This window comes from Microcaecilia unicolor, chromosome 3 (genome assembly GCF_901765095.1).
Source record: "Microcaecilia unicolor chromosome 3, aMicUni1.1, whole genome shotgun sequence".
NCBI classification, from domain to species: Eukaryota; Metazoa; Chordata; class Amphibia; order Gymnophiona; family Siphonopidae; genus Microcaecilia; species Microcaecilia unicolor.
Genome location: NC_044033.1, coordinates 48,938,888 through 48,959,523, shown reverse-complemented (window position 1 = coordinate 48,959,523; position 20,636 = coordinate 48,938,888). Strand labels below are relative to the sequence as shown.

At 43.9% G+C, this 20,636-nt stretch overlaps 2 protein-coding genes across 5 annotated transcripts in view; one reads left to right on the top strand and one right to left on the bottom strand.

The window, feature by feature from the left end:
- Positions 1 to 9,060, bottom strand: part of GEMIN6 (gem nuclear organelle associated protein 6) — a 42,566-nt gene extending 33,506 nt beyond the window's left edge. The window contains exon 1 of one of the 2 annotated variants that reach the window (XM_030195896.1): positions 8,819 to 9,060. The gene's annotated coding sequence lies outside the window, so the exon portion shown is untranslated. The remainder of the gene's footprint in view (positions 1 to 8,818) is intronic. The other variant, XM_030195897.1, reaches the window with a different exon arrangement.
- Positions 8,574 to 20,636, top strand: part of SRSF7 (serine and arginine rich splicing factor 7) — a 50,935-nt gene continuing 38,872 nt past the window's right edge. For 2 of the 3 annotated variants that reach the window (XM_030195895.1, XM_030195892.1), the window contains exons 1-4: positions 8,574 to 8,665; positions 9,715 to 9,895; positions 17,762 to 17,941; positions 18,839 to 18,913. In XM_030195895.1, the coding sequence (XP_030051755.1) occupies positions 8,638 to 8,665; positions 9,715 to 9,895; positions 17,762 to 17,941; positions 18,839 to 18,913 (464 nt within the window). In that variant the 5' untranslated portion in view covers positions 8,574 to 8,637. The remainder of the gene's footprint in view (positions 8,666 to 9,714; positions 9,896 to 17,761; positions 17,942 to 18,838; positions 18,914 to 20,636) is intronic. The other variant, XM_030195894.1, reaches the window with a different exon arrangement.

The following is a 20,636-nucleotide window of genomic DNA, read 5'->3' as shown; positions in this document are numbered from 1 at the left end:
TAGACCGATTTCAGGTTATGTGGTAGTGAGTTCCAGAGCTGTGTACTTGTGTAGGAAAAGGTTGATGCATGCATCGATCTGTATTTCAAGCCTTTGCATTTAGGAGGATGAAGATTGAGGAATGTGCGGGAGGATTTTTTTTGCATTTCTGGATGGTAGTTCTATTAGATCCGACATGTAGGCTGGGGCGTCTCCATGGATGATTTTATGGACCAAGGTACAGAGTTTGAACGTGATGCGTTCTTTGAGTGTGAGCCAGTGTAGTTTTTCGCGGAGGGGTGTTGCGCTTTCGTATTTTGGTTTGCCGAATATAAGTCTGGCTGCCGTGTTCTGGGCTGTCTGGAGTTTTTTGAGTATTTGCTCTTTACAACCGGCGTAGAGTGAGTTACAATAGTCCAGATGACTAAGTACCAGTGATTGTACCAGGTATCGGAAGACATTCCTTGGGAAAAATGGTCTGACTCGTTTTAGTTTCCACATTGAATGGAACATTTTTTTTAGTTATGTTTTTTGCATGGTTCTCAAGTGTTAAATGTTGGTCAATGGTGACTCCAAGGATTTTTAGGGTGTCTGAGACTGGTAGACTTAGATTGGTTGTGTTGATGGTGGTGAATTCCTTCTTGTTGCGAGGTGAGTACTAGGCATTGGGTTTTTTCGGCATTTAGTTTCAGTCGAAATGCATCTGCCCAGGAGTTCATAATATGTAGGCTTTGGTTGATTTTGTTGGAAATTTCTCTTAGATCGTGTTTGAGTGGGATAAAGATTGTTACATCATCAGCATATATGTATGGGTTTAGATTCTGATTCGATAATAACTTAGCCAAGGGTGTCATCATTAGGTTGAATATGGTCGGTGAGAGGGGGGACCCCTGTGGAACTCCGCATTCAGGTGTCCATGTGGCTGATGTTGTCAAGTTTGATGTCACGATATGAGCGGGTGGTTAGGAAACCCTTAAACCATCTGAGAACGTTACCTCCGATTCCGAAGTATTCTAGGATGTGTAATAAAATTCCATGGTCGACCATATCGAATGTGCTTGACATGTCGAATTGTAGCAGTAGTATGTTGTTGCCATTTGCTATCAGTTGTTTGAGTTTGGACATAAGCGTGACTAGTGCAGTTTCCGTGCTGTGATTAGATCGAAATCCTGACTGGGAATCATGCAGTAACGAGAACTTGTTTAGATACTCTGTGAGTTGTTTGGTCATGCCTTCTGTTATTTTGGTGAGTAGGGGAATGGATGCTACTGGTCTATAGTTCGTTAGTATTTTTCTTTGCATCCTTGGGGTATGGGGGTGAGTAGAATATTACCCTTCTCCTTTGGGAAGAGTCCATTTTGTAGCATGAAATTCATATGGTTAGTTAGGTCCATTATAAATTGTTGGGGGGCCGACTTCATGAGGTTGTTTGGGCATATATCTAATTTACAGCGAGATTTGGCGAATCTTTTAAGTGTCTGTGAGATAAGATAGTCTGGTAGTATGGTGAATTCAGTCCAGATCCTGTCTGCTGGGTGGATTCCGGGTTCTGGGTCTAGGCATTCTAGGAGTGTTGTATATTCAATTGGGCTGGCTGGTATTTTGAGTTGTAGTTTTATGATTTTCTCGTTGAAGTATCTCGCCAAGTCGTCGGCTCCTGGAGTGTCTTTGTTGTTGTTGGTGACTGGGGTTGTATCTAGTAGTTTGTTCACGAGTTGGAAAAGTTTGTGTGTGTGTTTGTAATTTGGCCCGACTTCAGTTTTGTAGTATTGTCTTTTGGTTTGTCTTATGGCATATTTGTATTTCCTGCGGAGTAGTTTCCACGCGTTTAGAGTGGGGTCATCTTTTTTTTTGTTCCACGTACGTTCCAGTTTCCTAACTTGTGTTTTGAGTTTTTTTCAGTTCTTCATTGAACCATGGTATTGAGGTTTTTCCTGTGCGAGGTTCTGGTTTGAATTGGGGCAATGTTGTCTAGTATCAATTTGCATCTATTATCCCAGTTAGAGAGGAATTGGATTGTGTTTGTCTTTGTTGTCCATCCGTCATTGTAGATCTGTTGCCAATATTCAGTTGGGTCTATTTTTCCTTTTGTGGTGTTTCGTGGTTGTTTGTTTGTTAGGTATGTCTTTCCTTCTCCATTGGAGGGTGATGTTTGCTATGTAATGGTCTGGCCATGGTACAGGTGACCAATTAGTATTAGTTAATATAAAATTTGCGTTGTGATCAAATTTGTGTGTTATAATGTCTAGTGTGTGTCCTTTTTTGTGTGTCGGTTGTGTGTTTGGTTCTTGTAGGTTCCAGAGCTGTAGGAATTCTTTGCAGTCTTGGGTGCTTGTTATAGTGAGATCTTCCAGGTGTAGATATCTCCTATTATGATAAGGTTAGAGGAAGAGATACAGGTGTTCGAGATAAAGTCCATGAGGTGTGTTTGGCTATCTCGCCAGTTTCCTGGAGGTCTGTAGAGAATGACTGCGTTAAGGTGTTCCTGTAAGTTTGGGTGACTTATTCTTATGGAAGCGATTTCAAGTTGTGGCTGAATGGATTCCGCTGTGTTTGTGATGTTGAATTCAGATTTGTATAATATGGCTATTCCTCCTCCTCTTTTTCCGTTTCTTGTCCAGTGTGTAATTCTGTATCCTGGCGGACATAGTTCTAAGATTATAGGGTCTTGAAGGTTATGGACCCAGGTTTCAGTGATAAATAGGAGGTCAAGATTGTCTGCAGTAATCCAGTCTGTTATGGTTTCTGTTTTGGATATTACTGATCTAGCGTTTACGTATCCCATTTGGATTGAATGGTAGGGTTCGATTCGGGGTGTTGATGTCTTAATTTGTATTAGTTGTCTGCTTTCCAGATGTCTAGTTTTGTTATGTCCTTTCTTCCCTTTCTGGTGGTTGTTTCCGTATGTATTTGTTTTTCCTTTTAGTTCTTTGTTATTCTTTTGTTCTGGTGGGTTATACGTAGATTGCATATGGGGTGCGTATGTTGTGCGCAGGTTGGTGTCTGTGTTTGGAATGGTCCATACGTGATGTATTAGGGGGAGTAAGTAAATTATCATGATCAGTATGTTGGTTTTCATTTTGGCTGTTATTCTGGGTTCGTAGTATGTAATTCGATTTGTGTAACAGGTGATAGTTCAATTTATGTAGCAGGTGATAATTCAATTTTTGTAGCGGGTGATAGTTCGTGTTGTTATTAAATGTTTGGTGGGTCGTATATAGAACTTTAAAAGGTCTGATTTCAAGAATGTTAGGACATTGGCAGATGGAGAGGTTTTGGCGTGTGTTTCACGGTAGCAGAACAGTTAATACGTTTATATTGGCATTACATGTTTAAATGGAGTAAAACATTTGTAAAGCAATGCACTCGGCAACAATTGTAAGCAGGCACTAAAAGCAATGCATTTAGGATCAGTTGTAAGCAAGCATCAGAAGCATTCTTATTACAGTGATTTTAGCAATCATGGCAGCCATGTATTTAGAGTGTCTATGCATGCAATTTGTCATAAAGGTTCTTGCTATAATGTTGTAGCAGATAAACAAGCAAAAGAAAGAGTTAAACTGTGCAGGCATGCAATTACCACCGGAGTTCCTTGCTACGGTGTTGGCAGCAGACAGACAGCATAGCGTTAACCTTTGTTGGCTTTCTCGTCCTGCCTGGTGTTGTGTTGGTCGATCGTGAGTCGGGTCAGTCCAGGGTTTCGATGAGGTCGCTGCTGTTCCACTCGTGTACAGCCTCTCTGTCGCTCCATAGGCTCCCTGCTCCGATCAACGGTACTTTCGGGGGTTATATCCAGAGGGGGGTTCTCTGCGTTCTCGGATGGCTTGGGGAATCGGCAGTCGGGTAGCAGTCTATGTCTGTTCGGATGCGCGGCTCCTCGTTCCGTCATCTCGGGCCATGCGGTCGGCGTCTCCCTTCTCTCATTCTCCGGGCGCAGCGATGCCTTGGTAGCCTCTCTGGTGTGCTGAGCTGGAGTTGCGGTTAAGGGAACACAACCTCGTGGCACCTCGTGGAATAAGCACTCCCCAACTCCAATAGCGAGTAGTGCTGCCAGGGGCTACTGGAGGAATCTAGGGGGAGGGACCCGGTATCCACAGGTGTAACATCCCTGAGATTGACTGAAATGTGCACAGAACTCAGCCGCTAAAATCAAAATTCTCCAGTGCCCAGAAGAAAAAGACTAGAGAACCAATCCCTTTTTATTTTATTTTAAATATAGAAAGAGAAACAGGAGACAAAGAAATAAGTCCTAAAAGAGACTGAAGGGCTCACCTCCTTCCACCTGCTGGACATTGAGAATACTGAATCTAGGGCTAGATGGCCAGGGCTCTTATTGCCTCTCTAGAGTCAGAGTTCTCAGTCTCCACCTGCTGGAAGGCGTGCATAACCCATCAGTTCCTGGGCCGGTCTGGAGGGACGCTAAGGAAGACACAGTTAGAAGGACTACAGTTAGGACCTAGGCACTAAAGACACCAAGAATGGATGACCCTGTCAGCGATTGTCCAATTGCACCAGGTACAGCACTTAAAGCCACTGGGAACCTGAGTGGACATAGAAGGAAAAACCTCTGCAGCCAAATCAAACGACTCAGTGGTGCCTGAAAAATGGGCAAGGCACCAGAGAAAAAGAAAAGGAAAGCATGACCAAAGTCAAGGTCTAAAAACAGCCCAGTGATGTGGAAAAAGAAATAAAAGTTAAAAGTGGGAAAAAAGAACTAAAAAGAATGAGGAAAGTCACCTGAAAAGGAAACCAAAAAAAAAAAAAAAAAAGAGGGCAAGCCGAAAGGCACTCAAAAAAAGCTCTCAGGACCGAGATTGAAAAGCAGCAGGAATAAAACAACCACTCTTCACCGTGGTAAAAAAGAACTGCAGTAACTGTGCTGTCACTGCAGGCGCGAAGGCACTCGCTCATGTGCAGTAGCAAGTCTCGCTCTTCGCAAAGCTCTTCTTTGCTTGTCAAAAGCTCTAGACCCGCAACACCGGATTACCCTACCCATATGTGAGAATAAATAGGCCTGCTTGTCCTTGGAAATATAAGTTCACAATAAGAGTCCCTGAGCAACAGTTTCTGAAAGAACACATAGAATCTCATTTGCAACCTCCCTTAGATCTTCTAAGATGAACCTCCTCCCACCCTGCTCTATGTTCATTTTGCACTGCCCCCCTCCCCCCAGAAACTGCTACCTTTGCTTAGATAGACTATATTGAACAAAGGTTTCTTTGAGTGACAAATGTATAAAATTGTGTTTGTGTTGATCTGACCTTCCCTAGTCAAAATGCAGGCAGGAAAGCATTTTGAACCAAAATCCAATTCAAAATCTGAGGCAAGCCTTCAGAAGAGGTTGAGGAACTGAAAAACATAGGGTTAACACATGTCTTTTTAAATTCTAAGAAACTGCCTTGCTGAGCTCACCTCTCGCCTAGACTACTGCAATTTGCTTCTCGCTGGTCTCCCGCTCAGCCATCTATCTCCTCTTCAATCTGTCCAAAACTCTGCTGCGCGTCTTATATTCCGCCAGAGTCGCTATACTCACATTAGCCTCTCCTCAAGTTGCTTCACTGGCTCCCTATCTGCTTCCGCATACGGTTCAAACTTCTGCTTTTGACCTACAAGTGCATCCACTCCGCAGCTCCTCAGTACCTTTCCGCTCTCATCTCTCCCTACACTCCTCCCCGTGAACTCCGTTCGCTGGGTAAATGTCTCCTGTCGTCCCCCTTCTCCCCCACTGCTAACTCCCAGCTCCGTTCTTTCTATCTTGCTGCTCCCTATGCCTGGAATAGACTCCCTGAGCCAGTACGTCAGGCTCAGTCTCTGGCTGTCTTCAAGTCTAGGCTTAAAGCCCACCTCTTTGCTACTGCTTTCGACTCCTAACCATGACTCTCTTACTCAACACCCTCACTTATCACCCCTACCACTGCAATTTCCCCACCCCTAGCTGTCTGTTCGTCTGTCCAATTTAGATTGTAAGCTCTGTTGAGCAGGGACTGTCTTTTTTCTTTTATATTTTATTTATTGGTGTAAATCATTATTTCACTACAAATTATGAATCTGCAATAGGCATTTACAACAGGAAAAAAAAAAAAATAAAAACAAGAAATAACATTTAAAGCCTGTTTGTCCACAGATAAAGAAACATGGTTCCAAGAATCAAGAAATAAAAGTGTAAATAACAAACAATAATTAATCCCCACCAGTTGCTACCTCAGGGTACTGATCCCAGCCTGCATTTTATGGAGGGCACACCACATTCATATCTACTCTAGCATCAAGAAATTCTTTTAACTGTTTAGGGTCAGCAAATTGAAACTGTTTACCCTCAAGCGTTAAATTACATATACAAGGAAATCGTAGTACAAAGTTTATTCCCAATGCCAACGCTCTAGGACGCTGTTCCAAAAAGGCCTTGCGCCTAGCTTGAGTGGGCCTTGAGAGGTCAGGAAAAACGCGAACCTTTGAACCCATAAACAGGTTTTCTAAGTGTCTTAAGGAAAGTCTTAGTATTGCATTGCGCTCAGGTTCCAAGACAAAAGTAACAAGCATAGTAGTCCTCTGGGTAATAATCTCCAGTGAGCTCTCGAGGAATGAAGTTAAATTCATTCCATCCCCCACCATTGGGAGGTTTCCATCGCCCCCCTGTGGATTCCAGATGTAATAGGCCCGTGTTATGGGGGGCAATGAATCCTTGTCCATTCCGAGAATGTCCACCATATATTTCTTAATCATTTCAACAGGTGAAATCAGAGGAGATTTAGGAAAATTTAGAAACCTAAGATTAAGTCTCCGAATCTGATTCTCCAGATATTCTGTTCGTTTATGGAGAAAAACATTGTCCTTAACCAAAGCAGTCTCTAAAGTTCCCATTTCTTGTAATTTAGTATTTAAATGTTCCAATTTCAAGGCCTGCTGCGCAGATACCTGTGCTTGGAATAACGCAGCTTCAGAAATAGTTCTTATATTGTCAGTATTTTCTTTCAATGTAGGTTGCATGGAGATTTGAATATTATGTACCATATCCCATAGTGACTCTAATGTCACAATTGCTGGTCTAGTCACGCCAAAGATTCCAGGAGGGGATTGAATTTGAGCACCAACTTCAGATAATTTAGAAACAATTTCCAAAGGAAGTACCTGTAAAGCTGATTGAAAAAGCATTTCTTTCGGTTGGGGACCATTTTCTATCGCCGCAGTCCTTCCCTCGAGCAGGTTAGGTTGAACGCCTTCATTCTCCCTCCCTGCTTGGGCTATCGGCAATTCCCTTCCGGGTTGAGGCGGAGCAATGCGCTCTACAGGGCTCAGGGAAGCCCCGTTAGCGCTCTCAATCGACGCCGATGCGTCGAGAGCGGCAGAGGGGGTCGAAGTTCCCCGAGGTCCCGGTTGCTGCGTTGGAAATTGCAGAGTCGTCTGCCGGAACGCCGAGGGTGTCCCAGGAGCCGAGGAATGCTCCCTAACTTTCCCCCTCCGTTTCCCCATTGAGGAGGGCACAGAAACAGCGAGAACAGCAGAAAGAACTACAAAAGACCTCAGCAGCAAACTCAGGTGCGTCCGGTCAGAGCGCCATCTTGGAACCTGGGACTGTCTTTTTTCATGTTAATTTGTACAGCGCTGCGTAAGTCTAGTAGCGCTATAGAAATGTTTAATAGTAGTAGTAGTAGAGGCACCTCTTTGCTATTCCCACTGACCTGGGGGGGGGGGGGGGGGAGACCTAAGAGTATTTTGTAAAGTGGTATGCATAAATTCTAATGTGCTGATCTCAAAAGTGGGTGTAGCCATGGGCGTTCCTAAAAATTATGCAGTGTTATAGAATATGCCCAATCCATGCTTGTTAGACTTCCCGAACCTGTACGTCTAGACCCCTTTGGCCGTTTTCAAGTCCAAAGTTAAAGCCCACCTCTTTACCACTGCTTTTGACTCCTAACCACTGCTCACTTGCCCTGTCCTTTTATCCGCACCTCTTTATTCCCTTACCCTTAATTGTTCTGTCTGTCTGCCTTATCTAGATTGTAAGCTCTTTGAGCAGGGACTGTCTTTTTTGTGTATGGTGTACAGTACTGCGTATGCCTTGTAGCGCTATAGAAATGATAAGTAGTAGTAGTAGGTTTTAGTTGGTGTAAATGGTTGCACGTAAATTTTAGTTGCAGGAACTAGTGTTAAACTATGTTAAACTAGTGTTAAACTATGCCTAATAGCGCTGCTTTTTTTTTTTTCCAAGCCCAATATTTTTGGCACAATCTATAGATTTCACCCCTTCATACTGGTGTGGATGGGCAAAAATGGATAGACCACTTCGTCTTTCTCTCATGTTTCTATATTTCTTGTGTACACAAGCTATTTACCAATTAAGCAAAAGTTAACCTTTTTTGCAAGTTCTATTTCGCCCCGCAGTTCTGTATTTGTATTTTAATGCAAAAGTGTCCGACATTTAAAAACTGCATTTATAAATCTGCGCAACTAAACAGAATACAAACGGGGTTGCCATGGAAACTAACGTCTGTTTCTTCCCCCGCTGACCCGCTTTGTTTTTACACAGTAACCGTTCACGCGCATGCGCAGCAACCCCCCCCCCCCCCCCCCCCCCCCCAAGAGTACGAGTCCGACGCGCGCCCACTAGAGAGCGTACTACCTACGCAGCAAGTGAAACAGTTCGTTAAGAGGGGAAGCATGTCGCGCTACGGGCGTTATGGAGGAGGTAAATACCAATATTTTCCTTAAGGGGCAACACTTAAAAAAATAATTCTGTAATAGGATGGTCAAGGTGATGCGTTTTGTTGTTTTTTTCAAGCCCATGTTGAAAAGAGACGTGGTCTTAGAGTAAGAAGTTGCGAAAGATGGTTAGACTTACCTTCGTATGGAAGCTGTATACGGCCACCGATAGCGTAATGGCACTTTTATGTATTGGAAGCCCTCGGTACTGGGAAAAGGAGTAGAGCGAGGCAGATTATTTGTGTTTGTACGTTGAGGCGAAGGGATAACCGCGTGCGCTGACGGATCGATGCAGACTAGAAGGCCTATGGCCGCCGCCTCCTCATTTTCTTTCTCCCTCCCTCCCTTTTCTCCGTGTCTGTTTTATGGCGCGGGTGAAAGTAAGTGGTCACGTGTCGGGCCGCGCGCGCTCTGGAGCGGGAGTGGTAAGGTTGCGGAGCTTATAAAAGATCCGGAAGGATCGTAGTCTCGTGGCCAATTAATAAAAGGTAGGGTACATTTGGTAAAAGCTCTTATTTTGGGGCTTAAAGAAACAGGCGAGGTTTAGTTGTATACACGTGATGAGGTTTCTGCAGTAGAAACGCAGCTTTAAATGTGACTGGGTATGAAAATACCTGACTGTAGCTCGCTTTGTAGACAGATCGCAGGTTGTTGCAAGGAAGGATGGAGATGCCGCAGCGTGTGTTGCGCGCACCTTTTGTATTGTCTGTGAAATATTTGCGGTAGAGGGATTGAGGGTGTGTGGGGAGGATGAAATCTCGCCCGTGTCGTGGTGTGAAAAAAAAAATGGTGCAGCGGGTATGGCGAGAGGAAAGGTGACCTCGCTTTTTCTTTCGGATCACGGCGAAAGAAAGGATGGCTCTCTGCTGCCATCTTGTTTATATCTAGGAAGAGAGCATTGTTAATGAACATGTTCCAGTATTGCGCCATTTCTAAGAGGCGACTAACTACTAGGAACAGGCTGCATTAGGATCGACCCTTCTTTAGACATGACGAGCTTCTAACCATTTTGGTGTTATTGTTTTTAATCAACAGAGACTAAAGTGTATGTTGGCAATTTGGGAACGGGGGCTGGTAAAGGAGAATTGGAGAGAGCTTTCAGTTACTATGGTCCATTAAGAACAGTGTGGATTGCAAGAAATCCTCCGGGCTTTGCTTTTGTCGAGTTTGAAGACCCAAGAGATGCAGAAGATGCTGTCCGTGGATTGGATGGGAAGTAGGTACTCTTATAAGTATAGTGATTTTTTAATTTGAATATCTGGTTAGTGTTAACTTATGTCTGCTTTTAATTAGCATTAAATAAAATAGGTTTTCATATATAAAACTTACTGGTATTTATTTCTCTTTAATGAAATTCTGTAAACAAAACTGTATAATCTGCCTACCTCTATATAAATTCCGTGGGTAGTGTGTGTGTTAACAATTTCCTTGAATAATTATTGTTGGGTTGGGGGTGGGGCTAGGGGTAACAATAGATTTTGTGCCTATTTTTGGCAGACCTTTTTCCTTCAGAAGTAGTACATGTATGCATACAAGTGTCATCTTACCTCTTATTTGTTTCCCTAGCCCTACAACCTGGCCTTGAAAATGCATCCATACAATGAACTACGTAGATGCAATCAAATGTTTTAAGTAGGGGTGGGCAACGATTAAAAAATTTAATTGTATGGTTAGTCATGGCATGCATTCTGGACAATAAAACTCAAGGAGTAGAGTTTGCGTTTTTATAGTCACATTTCCTGTGGGTTCAGCATCTTTGTTCTGGCTGTCATCTTTCTTGCCCCAGTGGCCCCCACCCACACACAGAACTTCTTCCTTGGCCGCCTTCCTCCTTCAGGAGAGGGGTGGATTTGAGTGGAGAATAAGGAAGAGGTACTGGATTTGTGAGGTGGGAAGCTGAAAAGTGTACTGGAGGAATGGGGGCAGAAGAGGGAGAGGACGATGCTGCTACCTGGGGGGGGGGGGAGACAGACATCAACTGCATGCTACTTCTCTGCCTGTGTGCCAGCCCTATGCAGCACACCAGTTGAAAGCCTTGGCAGCTGGGTAAGAAGATAGCCAGAAAAACTTCTCTGAGTAAATGACCCTTGTAAGAAGGGAATGATAGCCTTGGGAAACTCCCTGTCTCATAGCACGAGATTAGAACTGTAACTAAAGAAAACATGTATGCCGGAGCAAATCCCTGGATTATTTTAAATAGAAAACAAACTTTGAAGATTATTCTTGCCTCTGTCAGCAACAAGTGGAGCTGAACATACAATTGAAGACACCTTGTTGAACTTCAGACAACAAATACGTTGTATAGCCATGTTCTGTAATGTCTGTATCTTTCTTTGTAATTTTTAGTATATCCCAAATATATCATATTACAGTAGTCAGTTATTTCACACAGGATAAGTTTAGATTGATCATCTTAGATTTGTATTTCTAAAATTGCTGTCTGAATGACTGCTAATATTTTAAAGTTAAATAGTGAAAAGACCAAGTTTCTCTTGATCAGTTATAATGGAATTATTTCACAGTTTAAAAAAATTGTGGGTGACCTATCAAGTTCCAATATATAGATCAGAACTTGGGAACCTCAGGTGACTGGGCTTGTAGAGAGATTCTTGTGGCTAAAGCACAACCTTAAGATTTTATTTCATAGACCTTGTTCAAAGTTAGAATTAAGAATGTGTGATATCGGCATACACAAGTATCTGAAATTCTGCAGCCTCTAGATTGTAACACAACGATGACATAAGCACCGTGATCAAAATTGGAGAAAGTGGAGAACCCTGAGGGACTCTGCAAGGTGCAATCCACTTCTCTAAGTAACTTCCATTCCTCTTGACCAAATAAGATCTCTCTTAAGAAAACCCCTAAATCAGTCCAGAGCATAGTCAGTTATACCAATATTGGCTGAAATTCTCAATAAAATCTCGGTCCACCACATCAAATGCACTTGATAGGTCAAACTGCTCTTCTGAAGCTGAGGAGCTGTCCTCCTAAGAATGACAAGTCTCTGGCCTTTTTAGTTATCATTGTTGAGGGATACAACCAGATGTGTAGGAGAACCCCCCCCCCCCAGGCTTTCCCTTCCATGGGGCTCTTGATTGTTGTATCAGAATGGGTACCAATGAGATAAGAAAATGTAGGAGAGGTTCTGGCAGCCAGATTTAGGTTCTTAAGCAGAAAACTCAAATCCAGAACCTCTAGGGTAGCATTTTCTGAAGAGCTACCCATTCCACATGCAGGGCCCAAGAGTCAGGAAGAGCTCCAGAGTCTCAATGCATGAATGAGGCGATGGTGCAGGGAGGGAGGGTTTTAGATTTGTAAGGAACATGGCAACATTCTGGGGAAAAGGGGGAGCCTATTCCAGAAGGATGGGTTCCACTTTAACCAGGATGGGACCAGGCTGCTGGCAATGGCATTTAAAAAGGAGATAACGCAGCTTTTAATCGAGAACCTGGGGGAAGGCCAGAGGACCAATCGCTGGAGTTTGTGCTACTCATGCATGGGACATTCTTATTGAAATGAGCTTGGGGTAGGGGGAGCTCAGGGCTAGGACACCTCCCCCTCTCCTCCAGGATCTTGTTCTTTTTTACAGCTGCTCTTGGCTAAGTGGCCCAGGGTTGAGGACATTTGGACCCAGACGATGACTGCTTCTCAATTGCCCCTCAGGAGCCTTGGAACTTCTGGAGGAGGGAGAACTGCTGACGCAGGAGGGGCATGACCCCGCAGCGTCTTGTTTATTTAGGAAGGAAGAGCTTCTCACTTTGATCATTAGGGCACTCAAATATTTCTCTGCCGGAGGAACTAAAAGCTGCGCCAAATCTTTTCACATACATGAGGCTGTGAGGATCCTGATATCAGCTCATTGGGATTTGCTGGATGCATGGCTACGAGTGGCACAGGCGATGACATGCCTCTATTCCCTGCCAGCGTCTGGTTGAAGTCCCTTAAATTCCCTATGGTGGGTTCTTTAGTCACGGCGGTCACAAAGAAGACCACTTTTCTGGTTGAGAATGGCATGGTTCTTGAGGATCCTCAGGACTGAAAGCTGGAGTTTTCTTTTGTGGTGGCAGCACTTAGTCTACAGGTGACCATGTGTGGCTTCTTTGTGGCCTGAGAATGCCTTTCATGGGTGCGCGTCAGCCAAGAAAGTCTCTTTGGTAGTCACGGCACGTTGCTGGATTTGGCTACAACATTGGGTTGCAGATGTGGCCTCTAATTCGCAGCTGACAAGGTTGCCTTTCAGAGGGAAACTTTGTAGAGAAGATTAAGGCACAAGGGTCATCGCTTACCTGAAGAGGCTAAGCACTGGCACCCGGGACGGACGCAGGCATTTCAGAGGCCTCGCTTTCAGCAGAAATAGCAGTCCTTTTGCGGTGAACATTGCTCCTTGGCTTCTGCCTCTAGAGCGCAGCCCTTGGCAAGAGGCCCAAAATGATGGGTCCCTGGCCCATTCCCAACTGGCGGTTGGGGGACAGCTGTCCCGCTTTCTGGGGGAGTGGGCCAGGGTAACTGCCAACGAATGGGTCTTGGAAGTAATCCGAGACTGCTATATGCTCGAGTTTGCCTGGCCCTTGCCTGACTTCTTCTTGGAATCTCCCTGCAAATCCGAGGCCAAGAGAGCAGCGGTGTGAGACCCTTGCCATCTTGTTGCAGTGCGTTCCGTCCCACTGGGGGAGTGTGGCTTCGGTCGGTAAGGCGGCTTTTTGGCCTGTTTTGGACCTGATGGTCGTAAACAAGGCCTTATGGATTCAGCACTTCAGAATGGAATCCTTGCACTTGTTCATTGCTGCAGTGCAAGCGGGGGCATTCTTGATGACTCTCAATCTGAGGCATATCTGCACATCCCCATTTGGCCTCCTCATCAACAGTTCCTGCGATTTGCGGTGCTCAGTCAGTACTGGCAGTTTCAGGTGATACCCTTCAGGCTCACGCCTTGGACCTTTTCAGAGGTGATGTGGTCGTCATGGGTGCGCTCAGGAAGGAGGGGTGCAAGTAGTATACCCCTATCTGGCCAATTGGCGTATTTGGGCACCATCCCATGAATAGATCCTGAAGGCAATGGAACAGGGTGATCACTCTTCTGCTGTCACTGCCTATGAGTGTCGTGCTGGGAGTCACAGAGGGAAGGAGATGTGTTGTCCCCTTTTTGCAAAGCATCTCAATCATCAAAAGGAAAAATCCCCTTAAGCAGAACTAGGCTGGGCAGAGGTCAAAACAGACCAGTTCAAATGCATGCCAGGCTTTTTGCATATGGTAAATAAGACAGTCATAAGAAAATAAATGGTCACAGGGATTTGCTACAGCACTGTTACTTGGGCAGTATGGTAAGCTCATAGAAACCGTTCTCCAAAACTCATTGACTATATTCTCTTTATAGGCCAGATGCTTTACCATCAGCATATTGTACCGCCCCTGCCATGTTGGCTGACATCTGGGCTTTGGCAGGCTTTCATTACCAAAGGTGTTATAATCCCCAATTCCAGCTTGTTGGCATTTGCATCTAAAATAGAGTTCAAATAGGTTTTCAATTTCTGGACCCTTTGGGCTGTTGCCCCTTGCATACTGGTTTGTCTTGGAGAAGACATTGTACGCTTTCCTTCACTTCAGAGAGCCCTCCCACACCTTCCGTGGGCAAGCTGCAAAACTAAACCATGGGCTGGAGTATTTTCATTAATTTTCCATCTCATTCAGCTGATTTCAAAAAACACAGTTCCTTGGAGTAACAACAAACAGGATCCCTACATCAGCTTAGCTTCTGGTCTGAGCAACTTTAGCATGGCACTATGCCCCTCCCCTTTCCTGCTGACTCTGCAAACCTAGGTCAGAGTGTTTGTCTGATTGAGGCTCCTGACAACTGCATATCCCAAGTGACCTAACAACTCCTTCACAGGGCTTCTTACTACAGGTTTGGTAGTCTATTTGCCCCTCCCTCCATAACCTCCACGTTCCCCACAAGTAGCCTTGAGCACAGGTTTCTCCTTTACATACTGTGGGGACCTCTGGTACCAGAGGGCCTGAGCCACTCCTAGTATTTTCCTGGGCCTTAACCTCAGTACCCCTCACTATGGCTTAACTGGGGACTCTATCAACCTGCCCTTAGTTTTCAAACCTAAGCATCCATGGCTCCCTCAGTTTCTCCTGTCATAATTCTCAGAGACTGTCAAATAATCAGGTATGCCTAGGGTCACCACCAGTCCTTGCTGCCTGGTGGCACCAAAGGTGTCGACATTTTAAACACTGGGCTGTGAAATAAGACAGTGTGGTACATTGGGCTGACTTACCCTTTTTTTTTTTTTTTTTTTTTGTAATAGGAAGCCTTTAATAGACGTCTAGCTGCTGGATTCCCATTCAGATGTAGCTTGCTTCCTTTTGGGGGGGGGGGGGGGCAGATGTGTCCCTGAAGGGTCAGTGGTACCTAATTTTGTTTTTTGAGGACACTCGCTGTGCTGCCCATTTGAGAAGGACTTTGGTGCCTGATCTATCTTTAAGCAGTATTTTAATGGTGATTTGTTTGGCTCTGAATATCTGAATTGCAAACTTTTCATGTTGAGACCCTTTCTTACATTCTTCAGAGGATTTTTGTTTCCATTCAGACTGTCCTTTTTGCCAAAGGTGGTGTTATCCTTTGATTTCAACTATCAGGGTGACCTTGGAAGGTGGAAGTTGGGCATTTTCATGGTTGAACTGAGCTAGAGGATGCCATGATAGGCTGTTCTGTAGCAAGTCCTGCTGCTTTTTTTCCCCTCCCCCCTATTTTAATGGCATCATGCTATGGCAGGTAAGAACTCCTTACTTTCATTTTGAGGTATGAAAAATGAATTGTCGACAAATGTCACGTCTTTCAGCGTTTTACTACATTTCTATAAATCCACTATGTCCTTGAGCAGTCATGTGAACTTATGCTGCTTTTTTTAAATAAAATATTGGGTAGAAACACTGCATTTACCATTTTTGGCAGTTAAAATGTGACTTTTTGAAATGTGAAATTTGAATGTTGAAAAACTGATTTCAGCTAATGCTAAAATTGCATATAGTCTTTTTGACAGCTCACCTTTCTGTAAGGGCACTGTGGCACATAATTAGGTGAATCTTTATTGTAAGATTGTGTTTAATTTTGTAGTAAAATAGCAATAATGGTTAGATGCTGTTTATATTTACTTTTTTTTTTCTTTCCAATCCATTGGATATTGGGAAGAAGTTAAACAGTTGAGAATGTATGTTGGGGTTGAAAAAAGTAGCTTTTTAATGGAAGGGGTCCAAATTTTGTGATGAGGAAAAAGCAAAGAAGTGGAAAGGCAGCATGTGAAAATGGGTGCTGAAAAAAATGTTGCCTCTTTATTCCTTTGGTTCTCATTTTAAGTGATGCGTGTCTTAGGCACCAAATTGGTCCACAACATATTCTTATGGGGAATTGTAGTAAGAATAAGCATGACAAACTTGGTTTTAGTCTTAATCTTCAAACATTAATATATGATAGCAGGATGAAATGGAACAGCAAAAGATTGATACATATCTCTATCACTATTTAGGTCTAATGAAACAACACATGAACAGTAAGCATAAAGGTGGAAGACATAATATTTTCCCTTCATATGGAAGGTACAGGACACCCAAGGGGCCCACTTATTAAGGTGCAGCAAATAGTGGCCTTAGCACACCCTCTGTGCGGGTTTTCCCCATGTGCTAAGCTTTTCTATTTTTATTTTGCTGTAGCCATAAAATGTCCAATTGTCCCTTAAATTTTATATTAATTCTCATACACAAATGCTGCTAGTGTGTAGCCAATTAATTTATTTTTTTTAATTACTGTTTATGCACTTGCTGCTGCCTATTTTCTTGGTGTTAAGAGCTTGCGCGGTAATCTTGCACTAACCAATTAGGGCAGCTACATTATCAAATGCTGATTAGCGCAGGAATGCCCTCCGACACACTCTCCTCCAAAGAAAATAGAAAAATCTTTGAGCTCATGGATTAGCATATACTAAAATGGCACTTCCTGCAGGATGCCTGAAGTGTCCTGCAGTATGCCATTTTAAGCTACATTAGGCACATGGTTTCATGTACGGTAGAAGTCCAGGAAACCGTGTTCCTAATATAGCTTAAAGTGGCATACTGTAGGACACTTCAGGCATCCTGCAGTACGCCTGAGAAGACGGGCCACTACCCAAGAATCTGTACTCCCACTCCTTCTGATGCAACTTCATTTCAATTTTTGTGACGACTTCCTGAGAATTTGGAATCTGGACCCCCCCCCCCCCCCCCCCCCCCCCCCCCCCGTGTGGATACAAACCTTTTAAGAAGTCTTGGATGTTGCAGTATTAGCAGCCCACATCCTGCTTTCCCTTCCGATGCAACTTCATGTTTTTGGAAGGGGCAGGATGGGTCAGAGGGAATGGCAGGGTGTGGGTTGAGGCAGCCTGTGAGCTGCAGCATCGAAGACTTCAGGTTTGTAGACTGGGGAGCCTCGGGCAGGGCCATTGTGGGGGAGAGAGACGCCAGACTGTGCGGGGAGGGAAGGAAGGGGTCATAGACGCTTGGGGACTTGGGCTCCTTCCGACAGGTGCTTACTTACTGTCAGTTTCCTATTATCAAAATGACTCCAGCTCAGCACCACCATGCATTTTGACTGCATTACAGTTCAAATTGTGAAGCCAGCGTCAGTTTTGATAGAGATGGGATAGACTGGCAGGAGGAAGATAGGTGCTGTCTGAGAATTCAGAAAATCCAAAAATCAGGACTGACCTAAGCCCAAGCAGTCTAGATTTTTCACTTCTACTATAATGCAGTCCCTAAATTCCTGATAGTGTGTAAACCATTTAAAAGTAACCTTTTTTTTTTAAGAGAGGAAGTTCGCTCTGTTGCAGGCCACTTTCTAAAGATTACCTGGCAAATCCTATTAAACCTTGACCATAGGGAATGGTACTTTTCAAATGATTCAAGCTGGTCGCTGTCGGAATGCTGGATTCAGGTGTGGAAATACTTTAAGCCATGTGTGTGTAACTTAATTAGACCATACCTAACTTTCCTATCCCAACAGTAACAACTCTTAGTAACTTGTAAAATAATGTAAACGTATGAATTGTTGTAGGGTGATTTGTGGCTCCCGTGTAAGGGTAGAATTGTCAACAGGAATGCCTCGTCGTTCTCGCTATGACAGACCTCCAGCAAGGAGACCATTTGATCCTAATGACAGGTGCTATGAGTGTGGTGAAAAGGGTCATTATGCTTATGACTGTCACCGTTACAGCCGTCGCAGGAGGAGCAGGTAAGCTTTTCTTTAGTGAGATGGTATATGTTTTTATTAATCACTATTTTATTTTATTTTTTACTAGCAAAGAAGAGAATTTTATAAAGCGTACAATGTAATAATTAAGAATAGTGTAATGTTCCGGTGTGTATTATTTGTTTTTATTTTTTTACTTGTTAAAATATTAATAATCAACCTGGTCAAAACCTTTCAGGTTTCTTCGTTTGAGTCAGTCGCCTTGATTCAGAATGTCACGAGCCTTAAGATTTCATGCTGAGGCGCCTTGCAAATCCGACCATTAAGATTCTCCTAGACCTTGAGGTGATCAGCATAAGAGGCCAGATCCCCTCGTGCCGCCTTCACCTAGCTTCACCATTAAGATTCTTTAGAGGCCAGAAAATTTGAGACGACCACCATAACACAGTAAATTTTGGCTTTCAATTGTGGGGCCCCCTTCCGGTTTAGAAAGAGGAACACCAGATTGACCACATTCCCACGTAGAAAAATCTACTTGCGTCAATCAAGCCTCACCCTGGCTCATTTGTGGCTGTCAATTTGATCGTCGTTAGATTGAAGAAAACTACAGTAGATGCAGCGAACGGCTGATAGATACTTCTAGATCGTCTAGATCTTCTAGACCTTGGGCCAAAGAGGGTCGACCTGCAAACTTGCAAGGTTTATTTTACCTACAAATTAGTGTTTTTTTATATTAATCTTTTAAAATGTTAAACTGAAATGTTGATTCAATTTAACCACTCTCTTCTAGGTAGTAAATGTAATAGGCCCATAGTTATTTTTCAAACTGGCAGACATTCTTTTTATAGTTGTTTGAAATCTTAATTTTCAGCAGTGGTACATGAGCAGCAAAAAGCTAATGCACCATTTAACACTTGTCCTTTCAATTTGATGCATTAGGTCCAGGTCTCGATCACATTCGCGGTCCAGGGGAAGGAGATACACTCGTTCACGCAGCAGAAGCCGTGGCAGGAGGTGAGTTTCACGTTGGGCACTACTTTTGCTGAATAAAAGGCCTTTTAAGCTTTCAAAAGTGTATTACATATGGAACATTGGTTTTATATGCTATAACTGCATGCCAATTAGATGCCTTTGGGCTTGGTCAGATGCTTCTGTTGCAGAATAGTAACAGGGTAAAGCTTTAAGCAGGGCCTAGTGGTTAGTGCAGTGGACATTGATCCTGGGGAACTGAGTTCGATTCCCACTGCAGCTCCTTGTGACTCTGGGCAAGTCACTTAACCCTCCATTGCCCCTGGTACAAAATAAGTACCTGAATATATATAAACCGCTTTGAATGTAGTTGCAAAAACCTGAGAAAGGCGGTATATCAAGTCCCATTTCCCTTTCCCTAATAAAACATGATTGTATTGGGAGCGCTTTACCTTCAGAATGTGCCACTTCGTGACTGCTTCCAAGGTGCAGACTAGCTTAGTAAAATCAGTAACTACCACAAATCCATTTTTTTCCACCAGATCAGAATTGGGAATATCCCTCTTGGTGCAGGTGGCACCGAAGAAGGTGGATACACATGGGCTAATTTTCGGAAGAGGAGGATGCCCATCTTTCGACACAAATCGGAAGATGGGCGTCCTCACAGGGTCATCCAAATCGGTATAATTGAAAGCCAATTTTGGACGCCCCAGCTGCTTTCCATCGCAGGGACAGCCAAAGTTTAAGGGGGTGTATCGGCAGCGTAGCGAAAATGGGACTTGGGCGTGCCTAACACTAGGAGGTCCTCGACCCATAATGGGGGGGGGGGGGGGGGGGGGAGGACATCCCTGATGAGCACTTGGATGACTTTACCTGGTCGTGTTTTTCTCACGACCAAGACACAAAAAGGTGCCCGACATGACCAGATGACCACCGGAGGGAATCGGGGATGACCTGTTACATAGTAACATAGTAGATGATGGCAGAGAAAGACCTGCACGGTCCAGCCAGTCTGCCCAACAAGATAAACTCATGTGCTGCTTTATGTGTATACTTGACCTTGATTTGTATTTGCCATTTTCAGGGCACAGACCGTAGAAGTCTGCCCAGCACTAGCCCCGCCTCCCACCACCGGCTCTGCCACCCAATCTCGGCTAAGCTTCTGAGGATCCATTCCTTCTGAACAGGATTCCTTTATGTTCCACACATTTTTGAATTCCGTTAGTGTTTTCATCTCCACTACCTCCCGCGGGAGGGCATTCAAAGAATCCACCACTCTCGCCATGAAAAAATGCTTCCTGACATTTTTCGAGTCTGCCCCCCTTCAATCTCATTTTATGTCCTCTAGTTCTACTGCCTTCCCATCTACGGAAAAGATTTGTTTGCGGATTAATACCTTTCAAATATTTGAACGTCTGTATCATATTGCCTTTGTTTCTTCTTCTGTATTGTATCACCCCTGTTTCTCCTTTCCTCCAGGGTATACATGTTCAGGTCAGCAAGTCTCTCCTCATACGTCTTGTAATGCAATCACATACCATTCTTGTAGCTTTTCTTTGCACCGCTTCAATTCTTTTTACATCCTTAGCAAGATACGGACTCCGAAACTGAACACAATACTCCAGGTGGGGCCTCACCAACGACTTATACAGGGGCATTAAAACCTCCTTCCTCAGCGACCCTCCAGACTGGTCAAGACGCTTGGGTTATGCACTCCTACCAGCAGAGGAAGACTGAGAAACACTGAGCTTTGAATGCTGTACATATA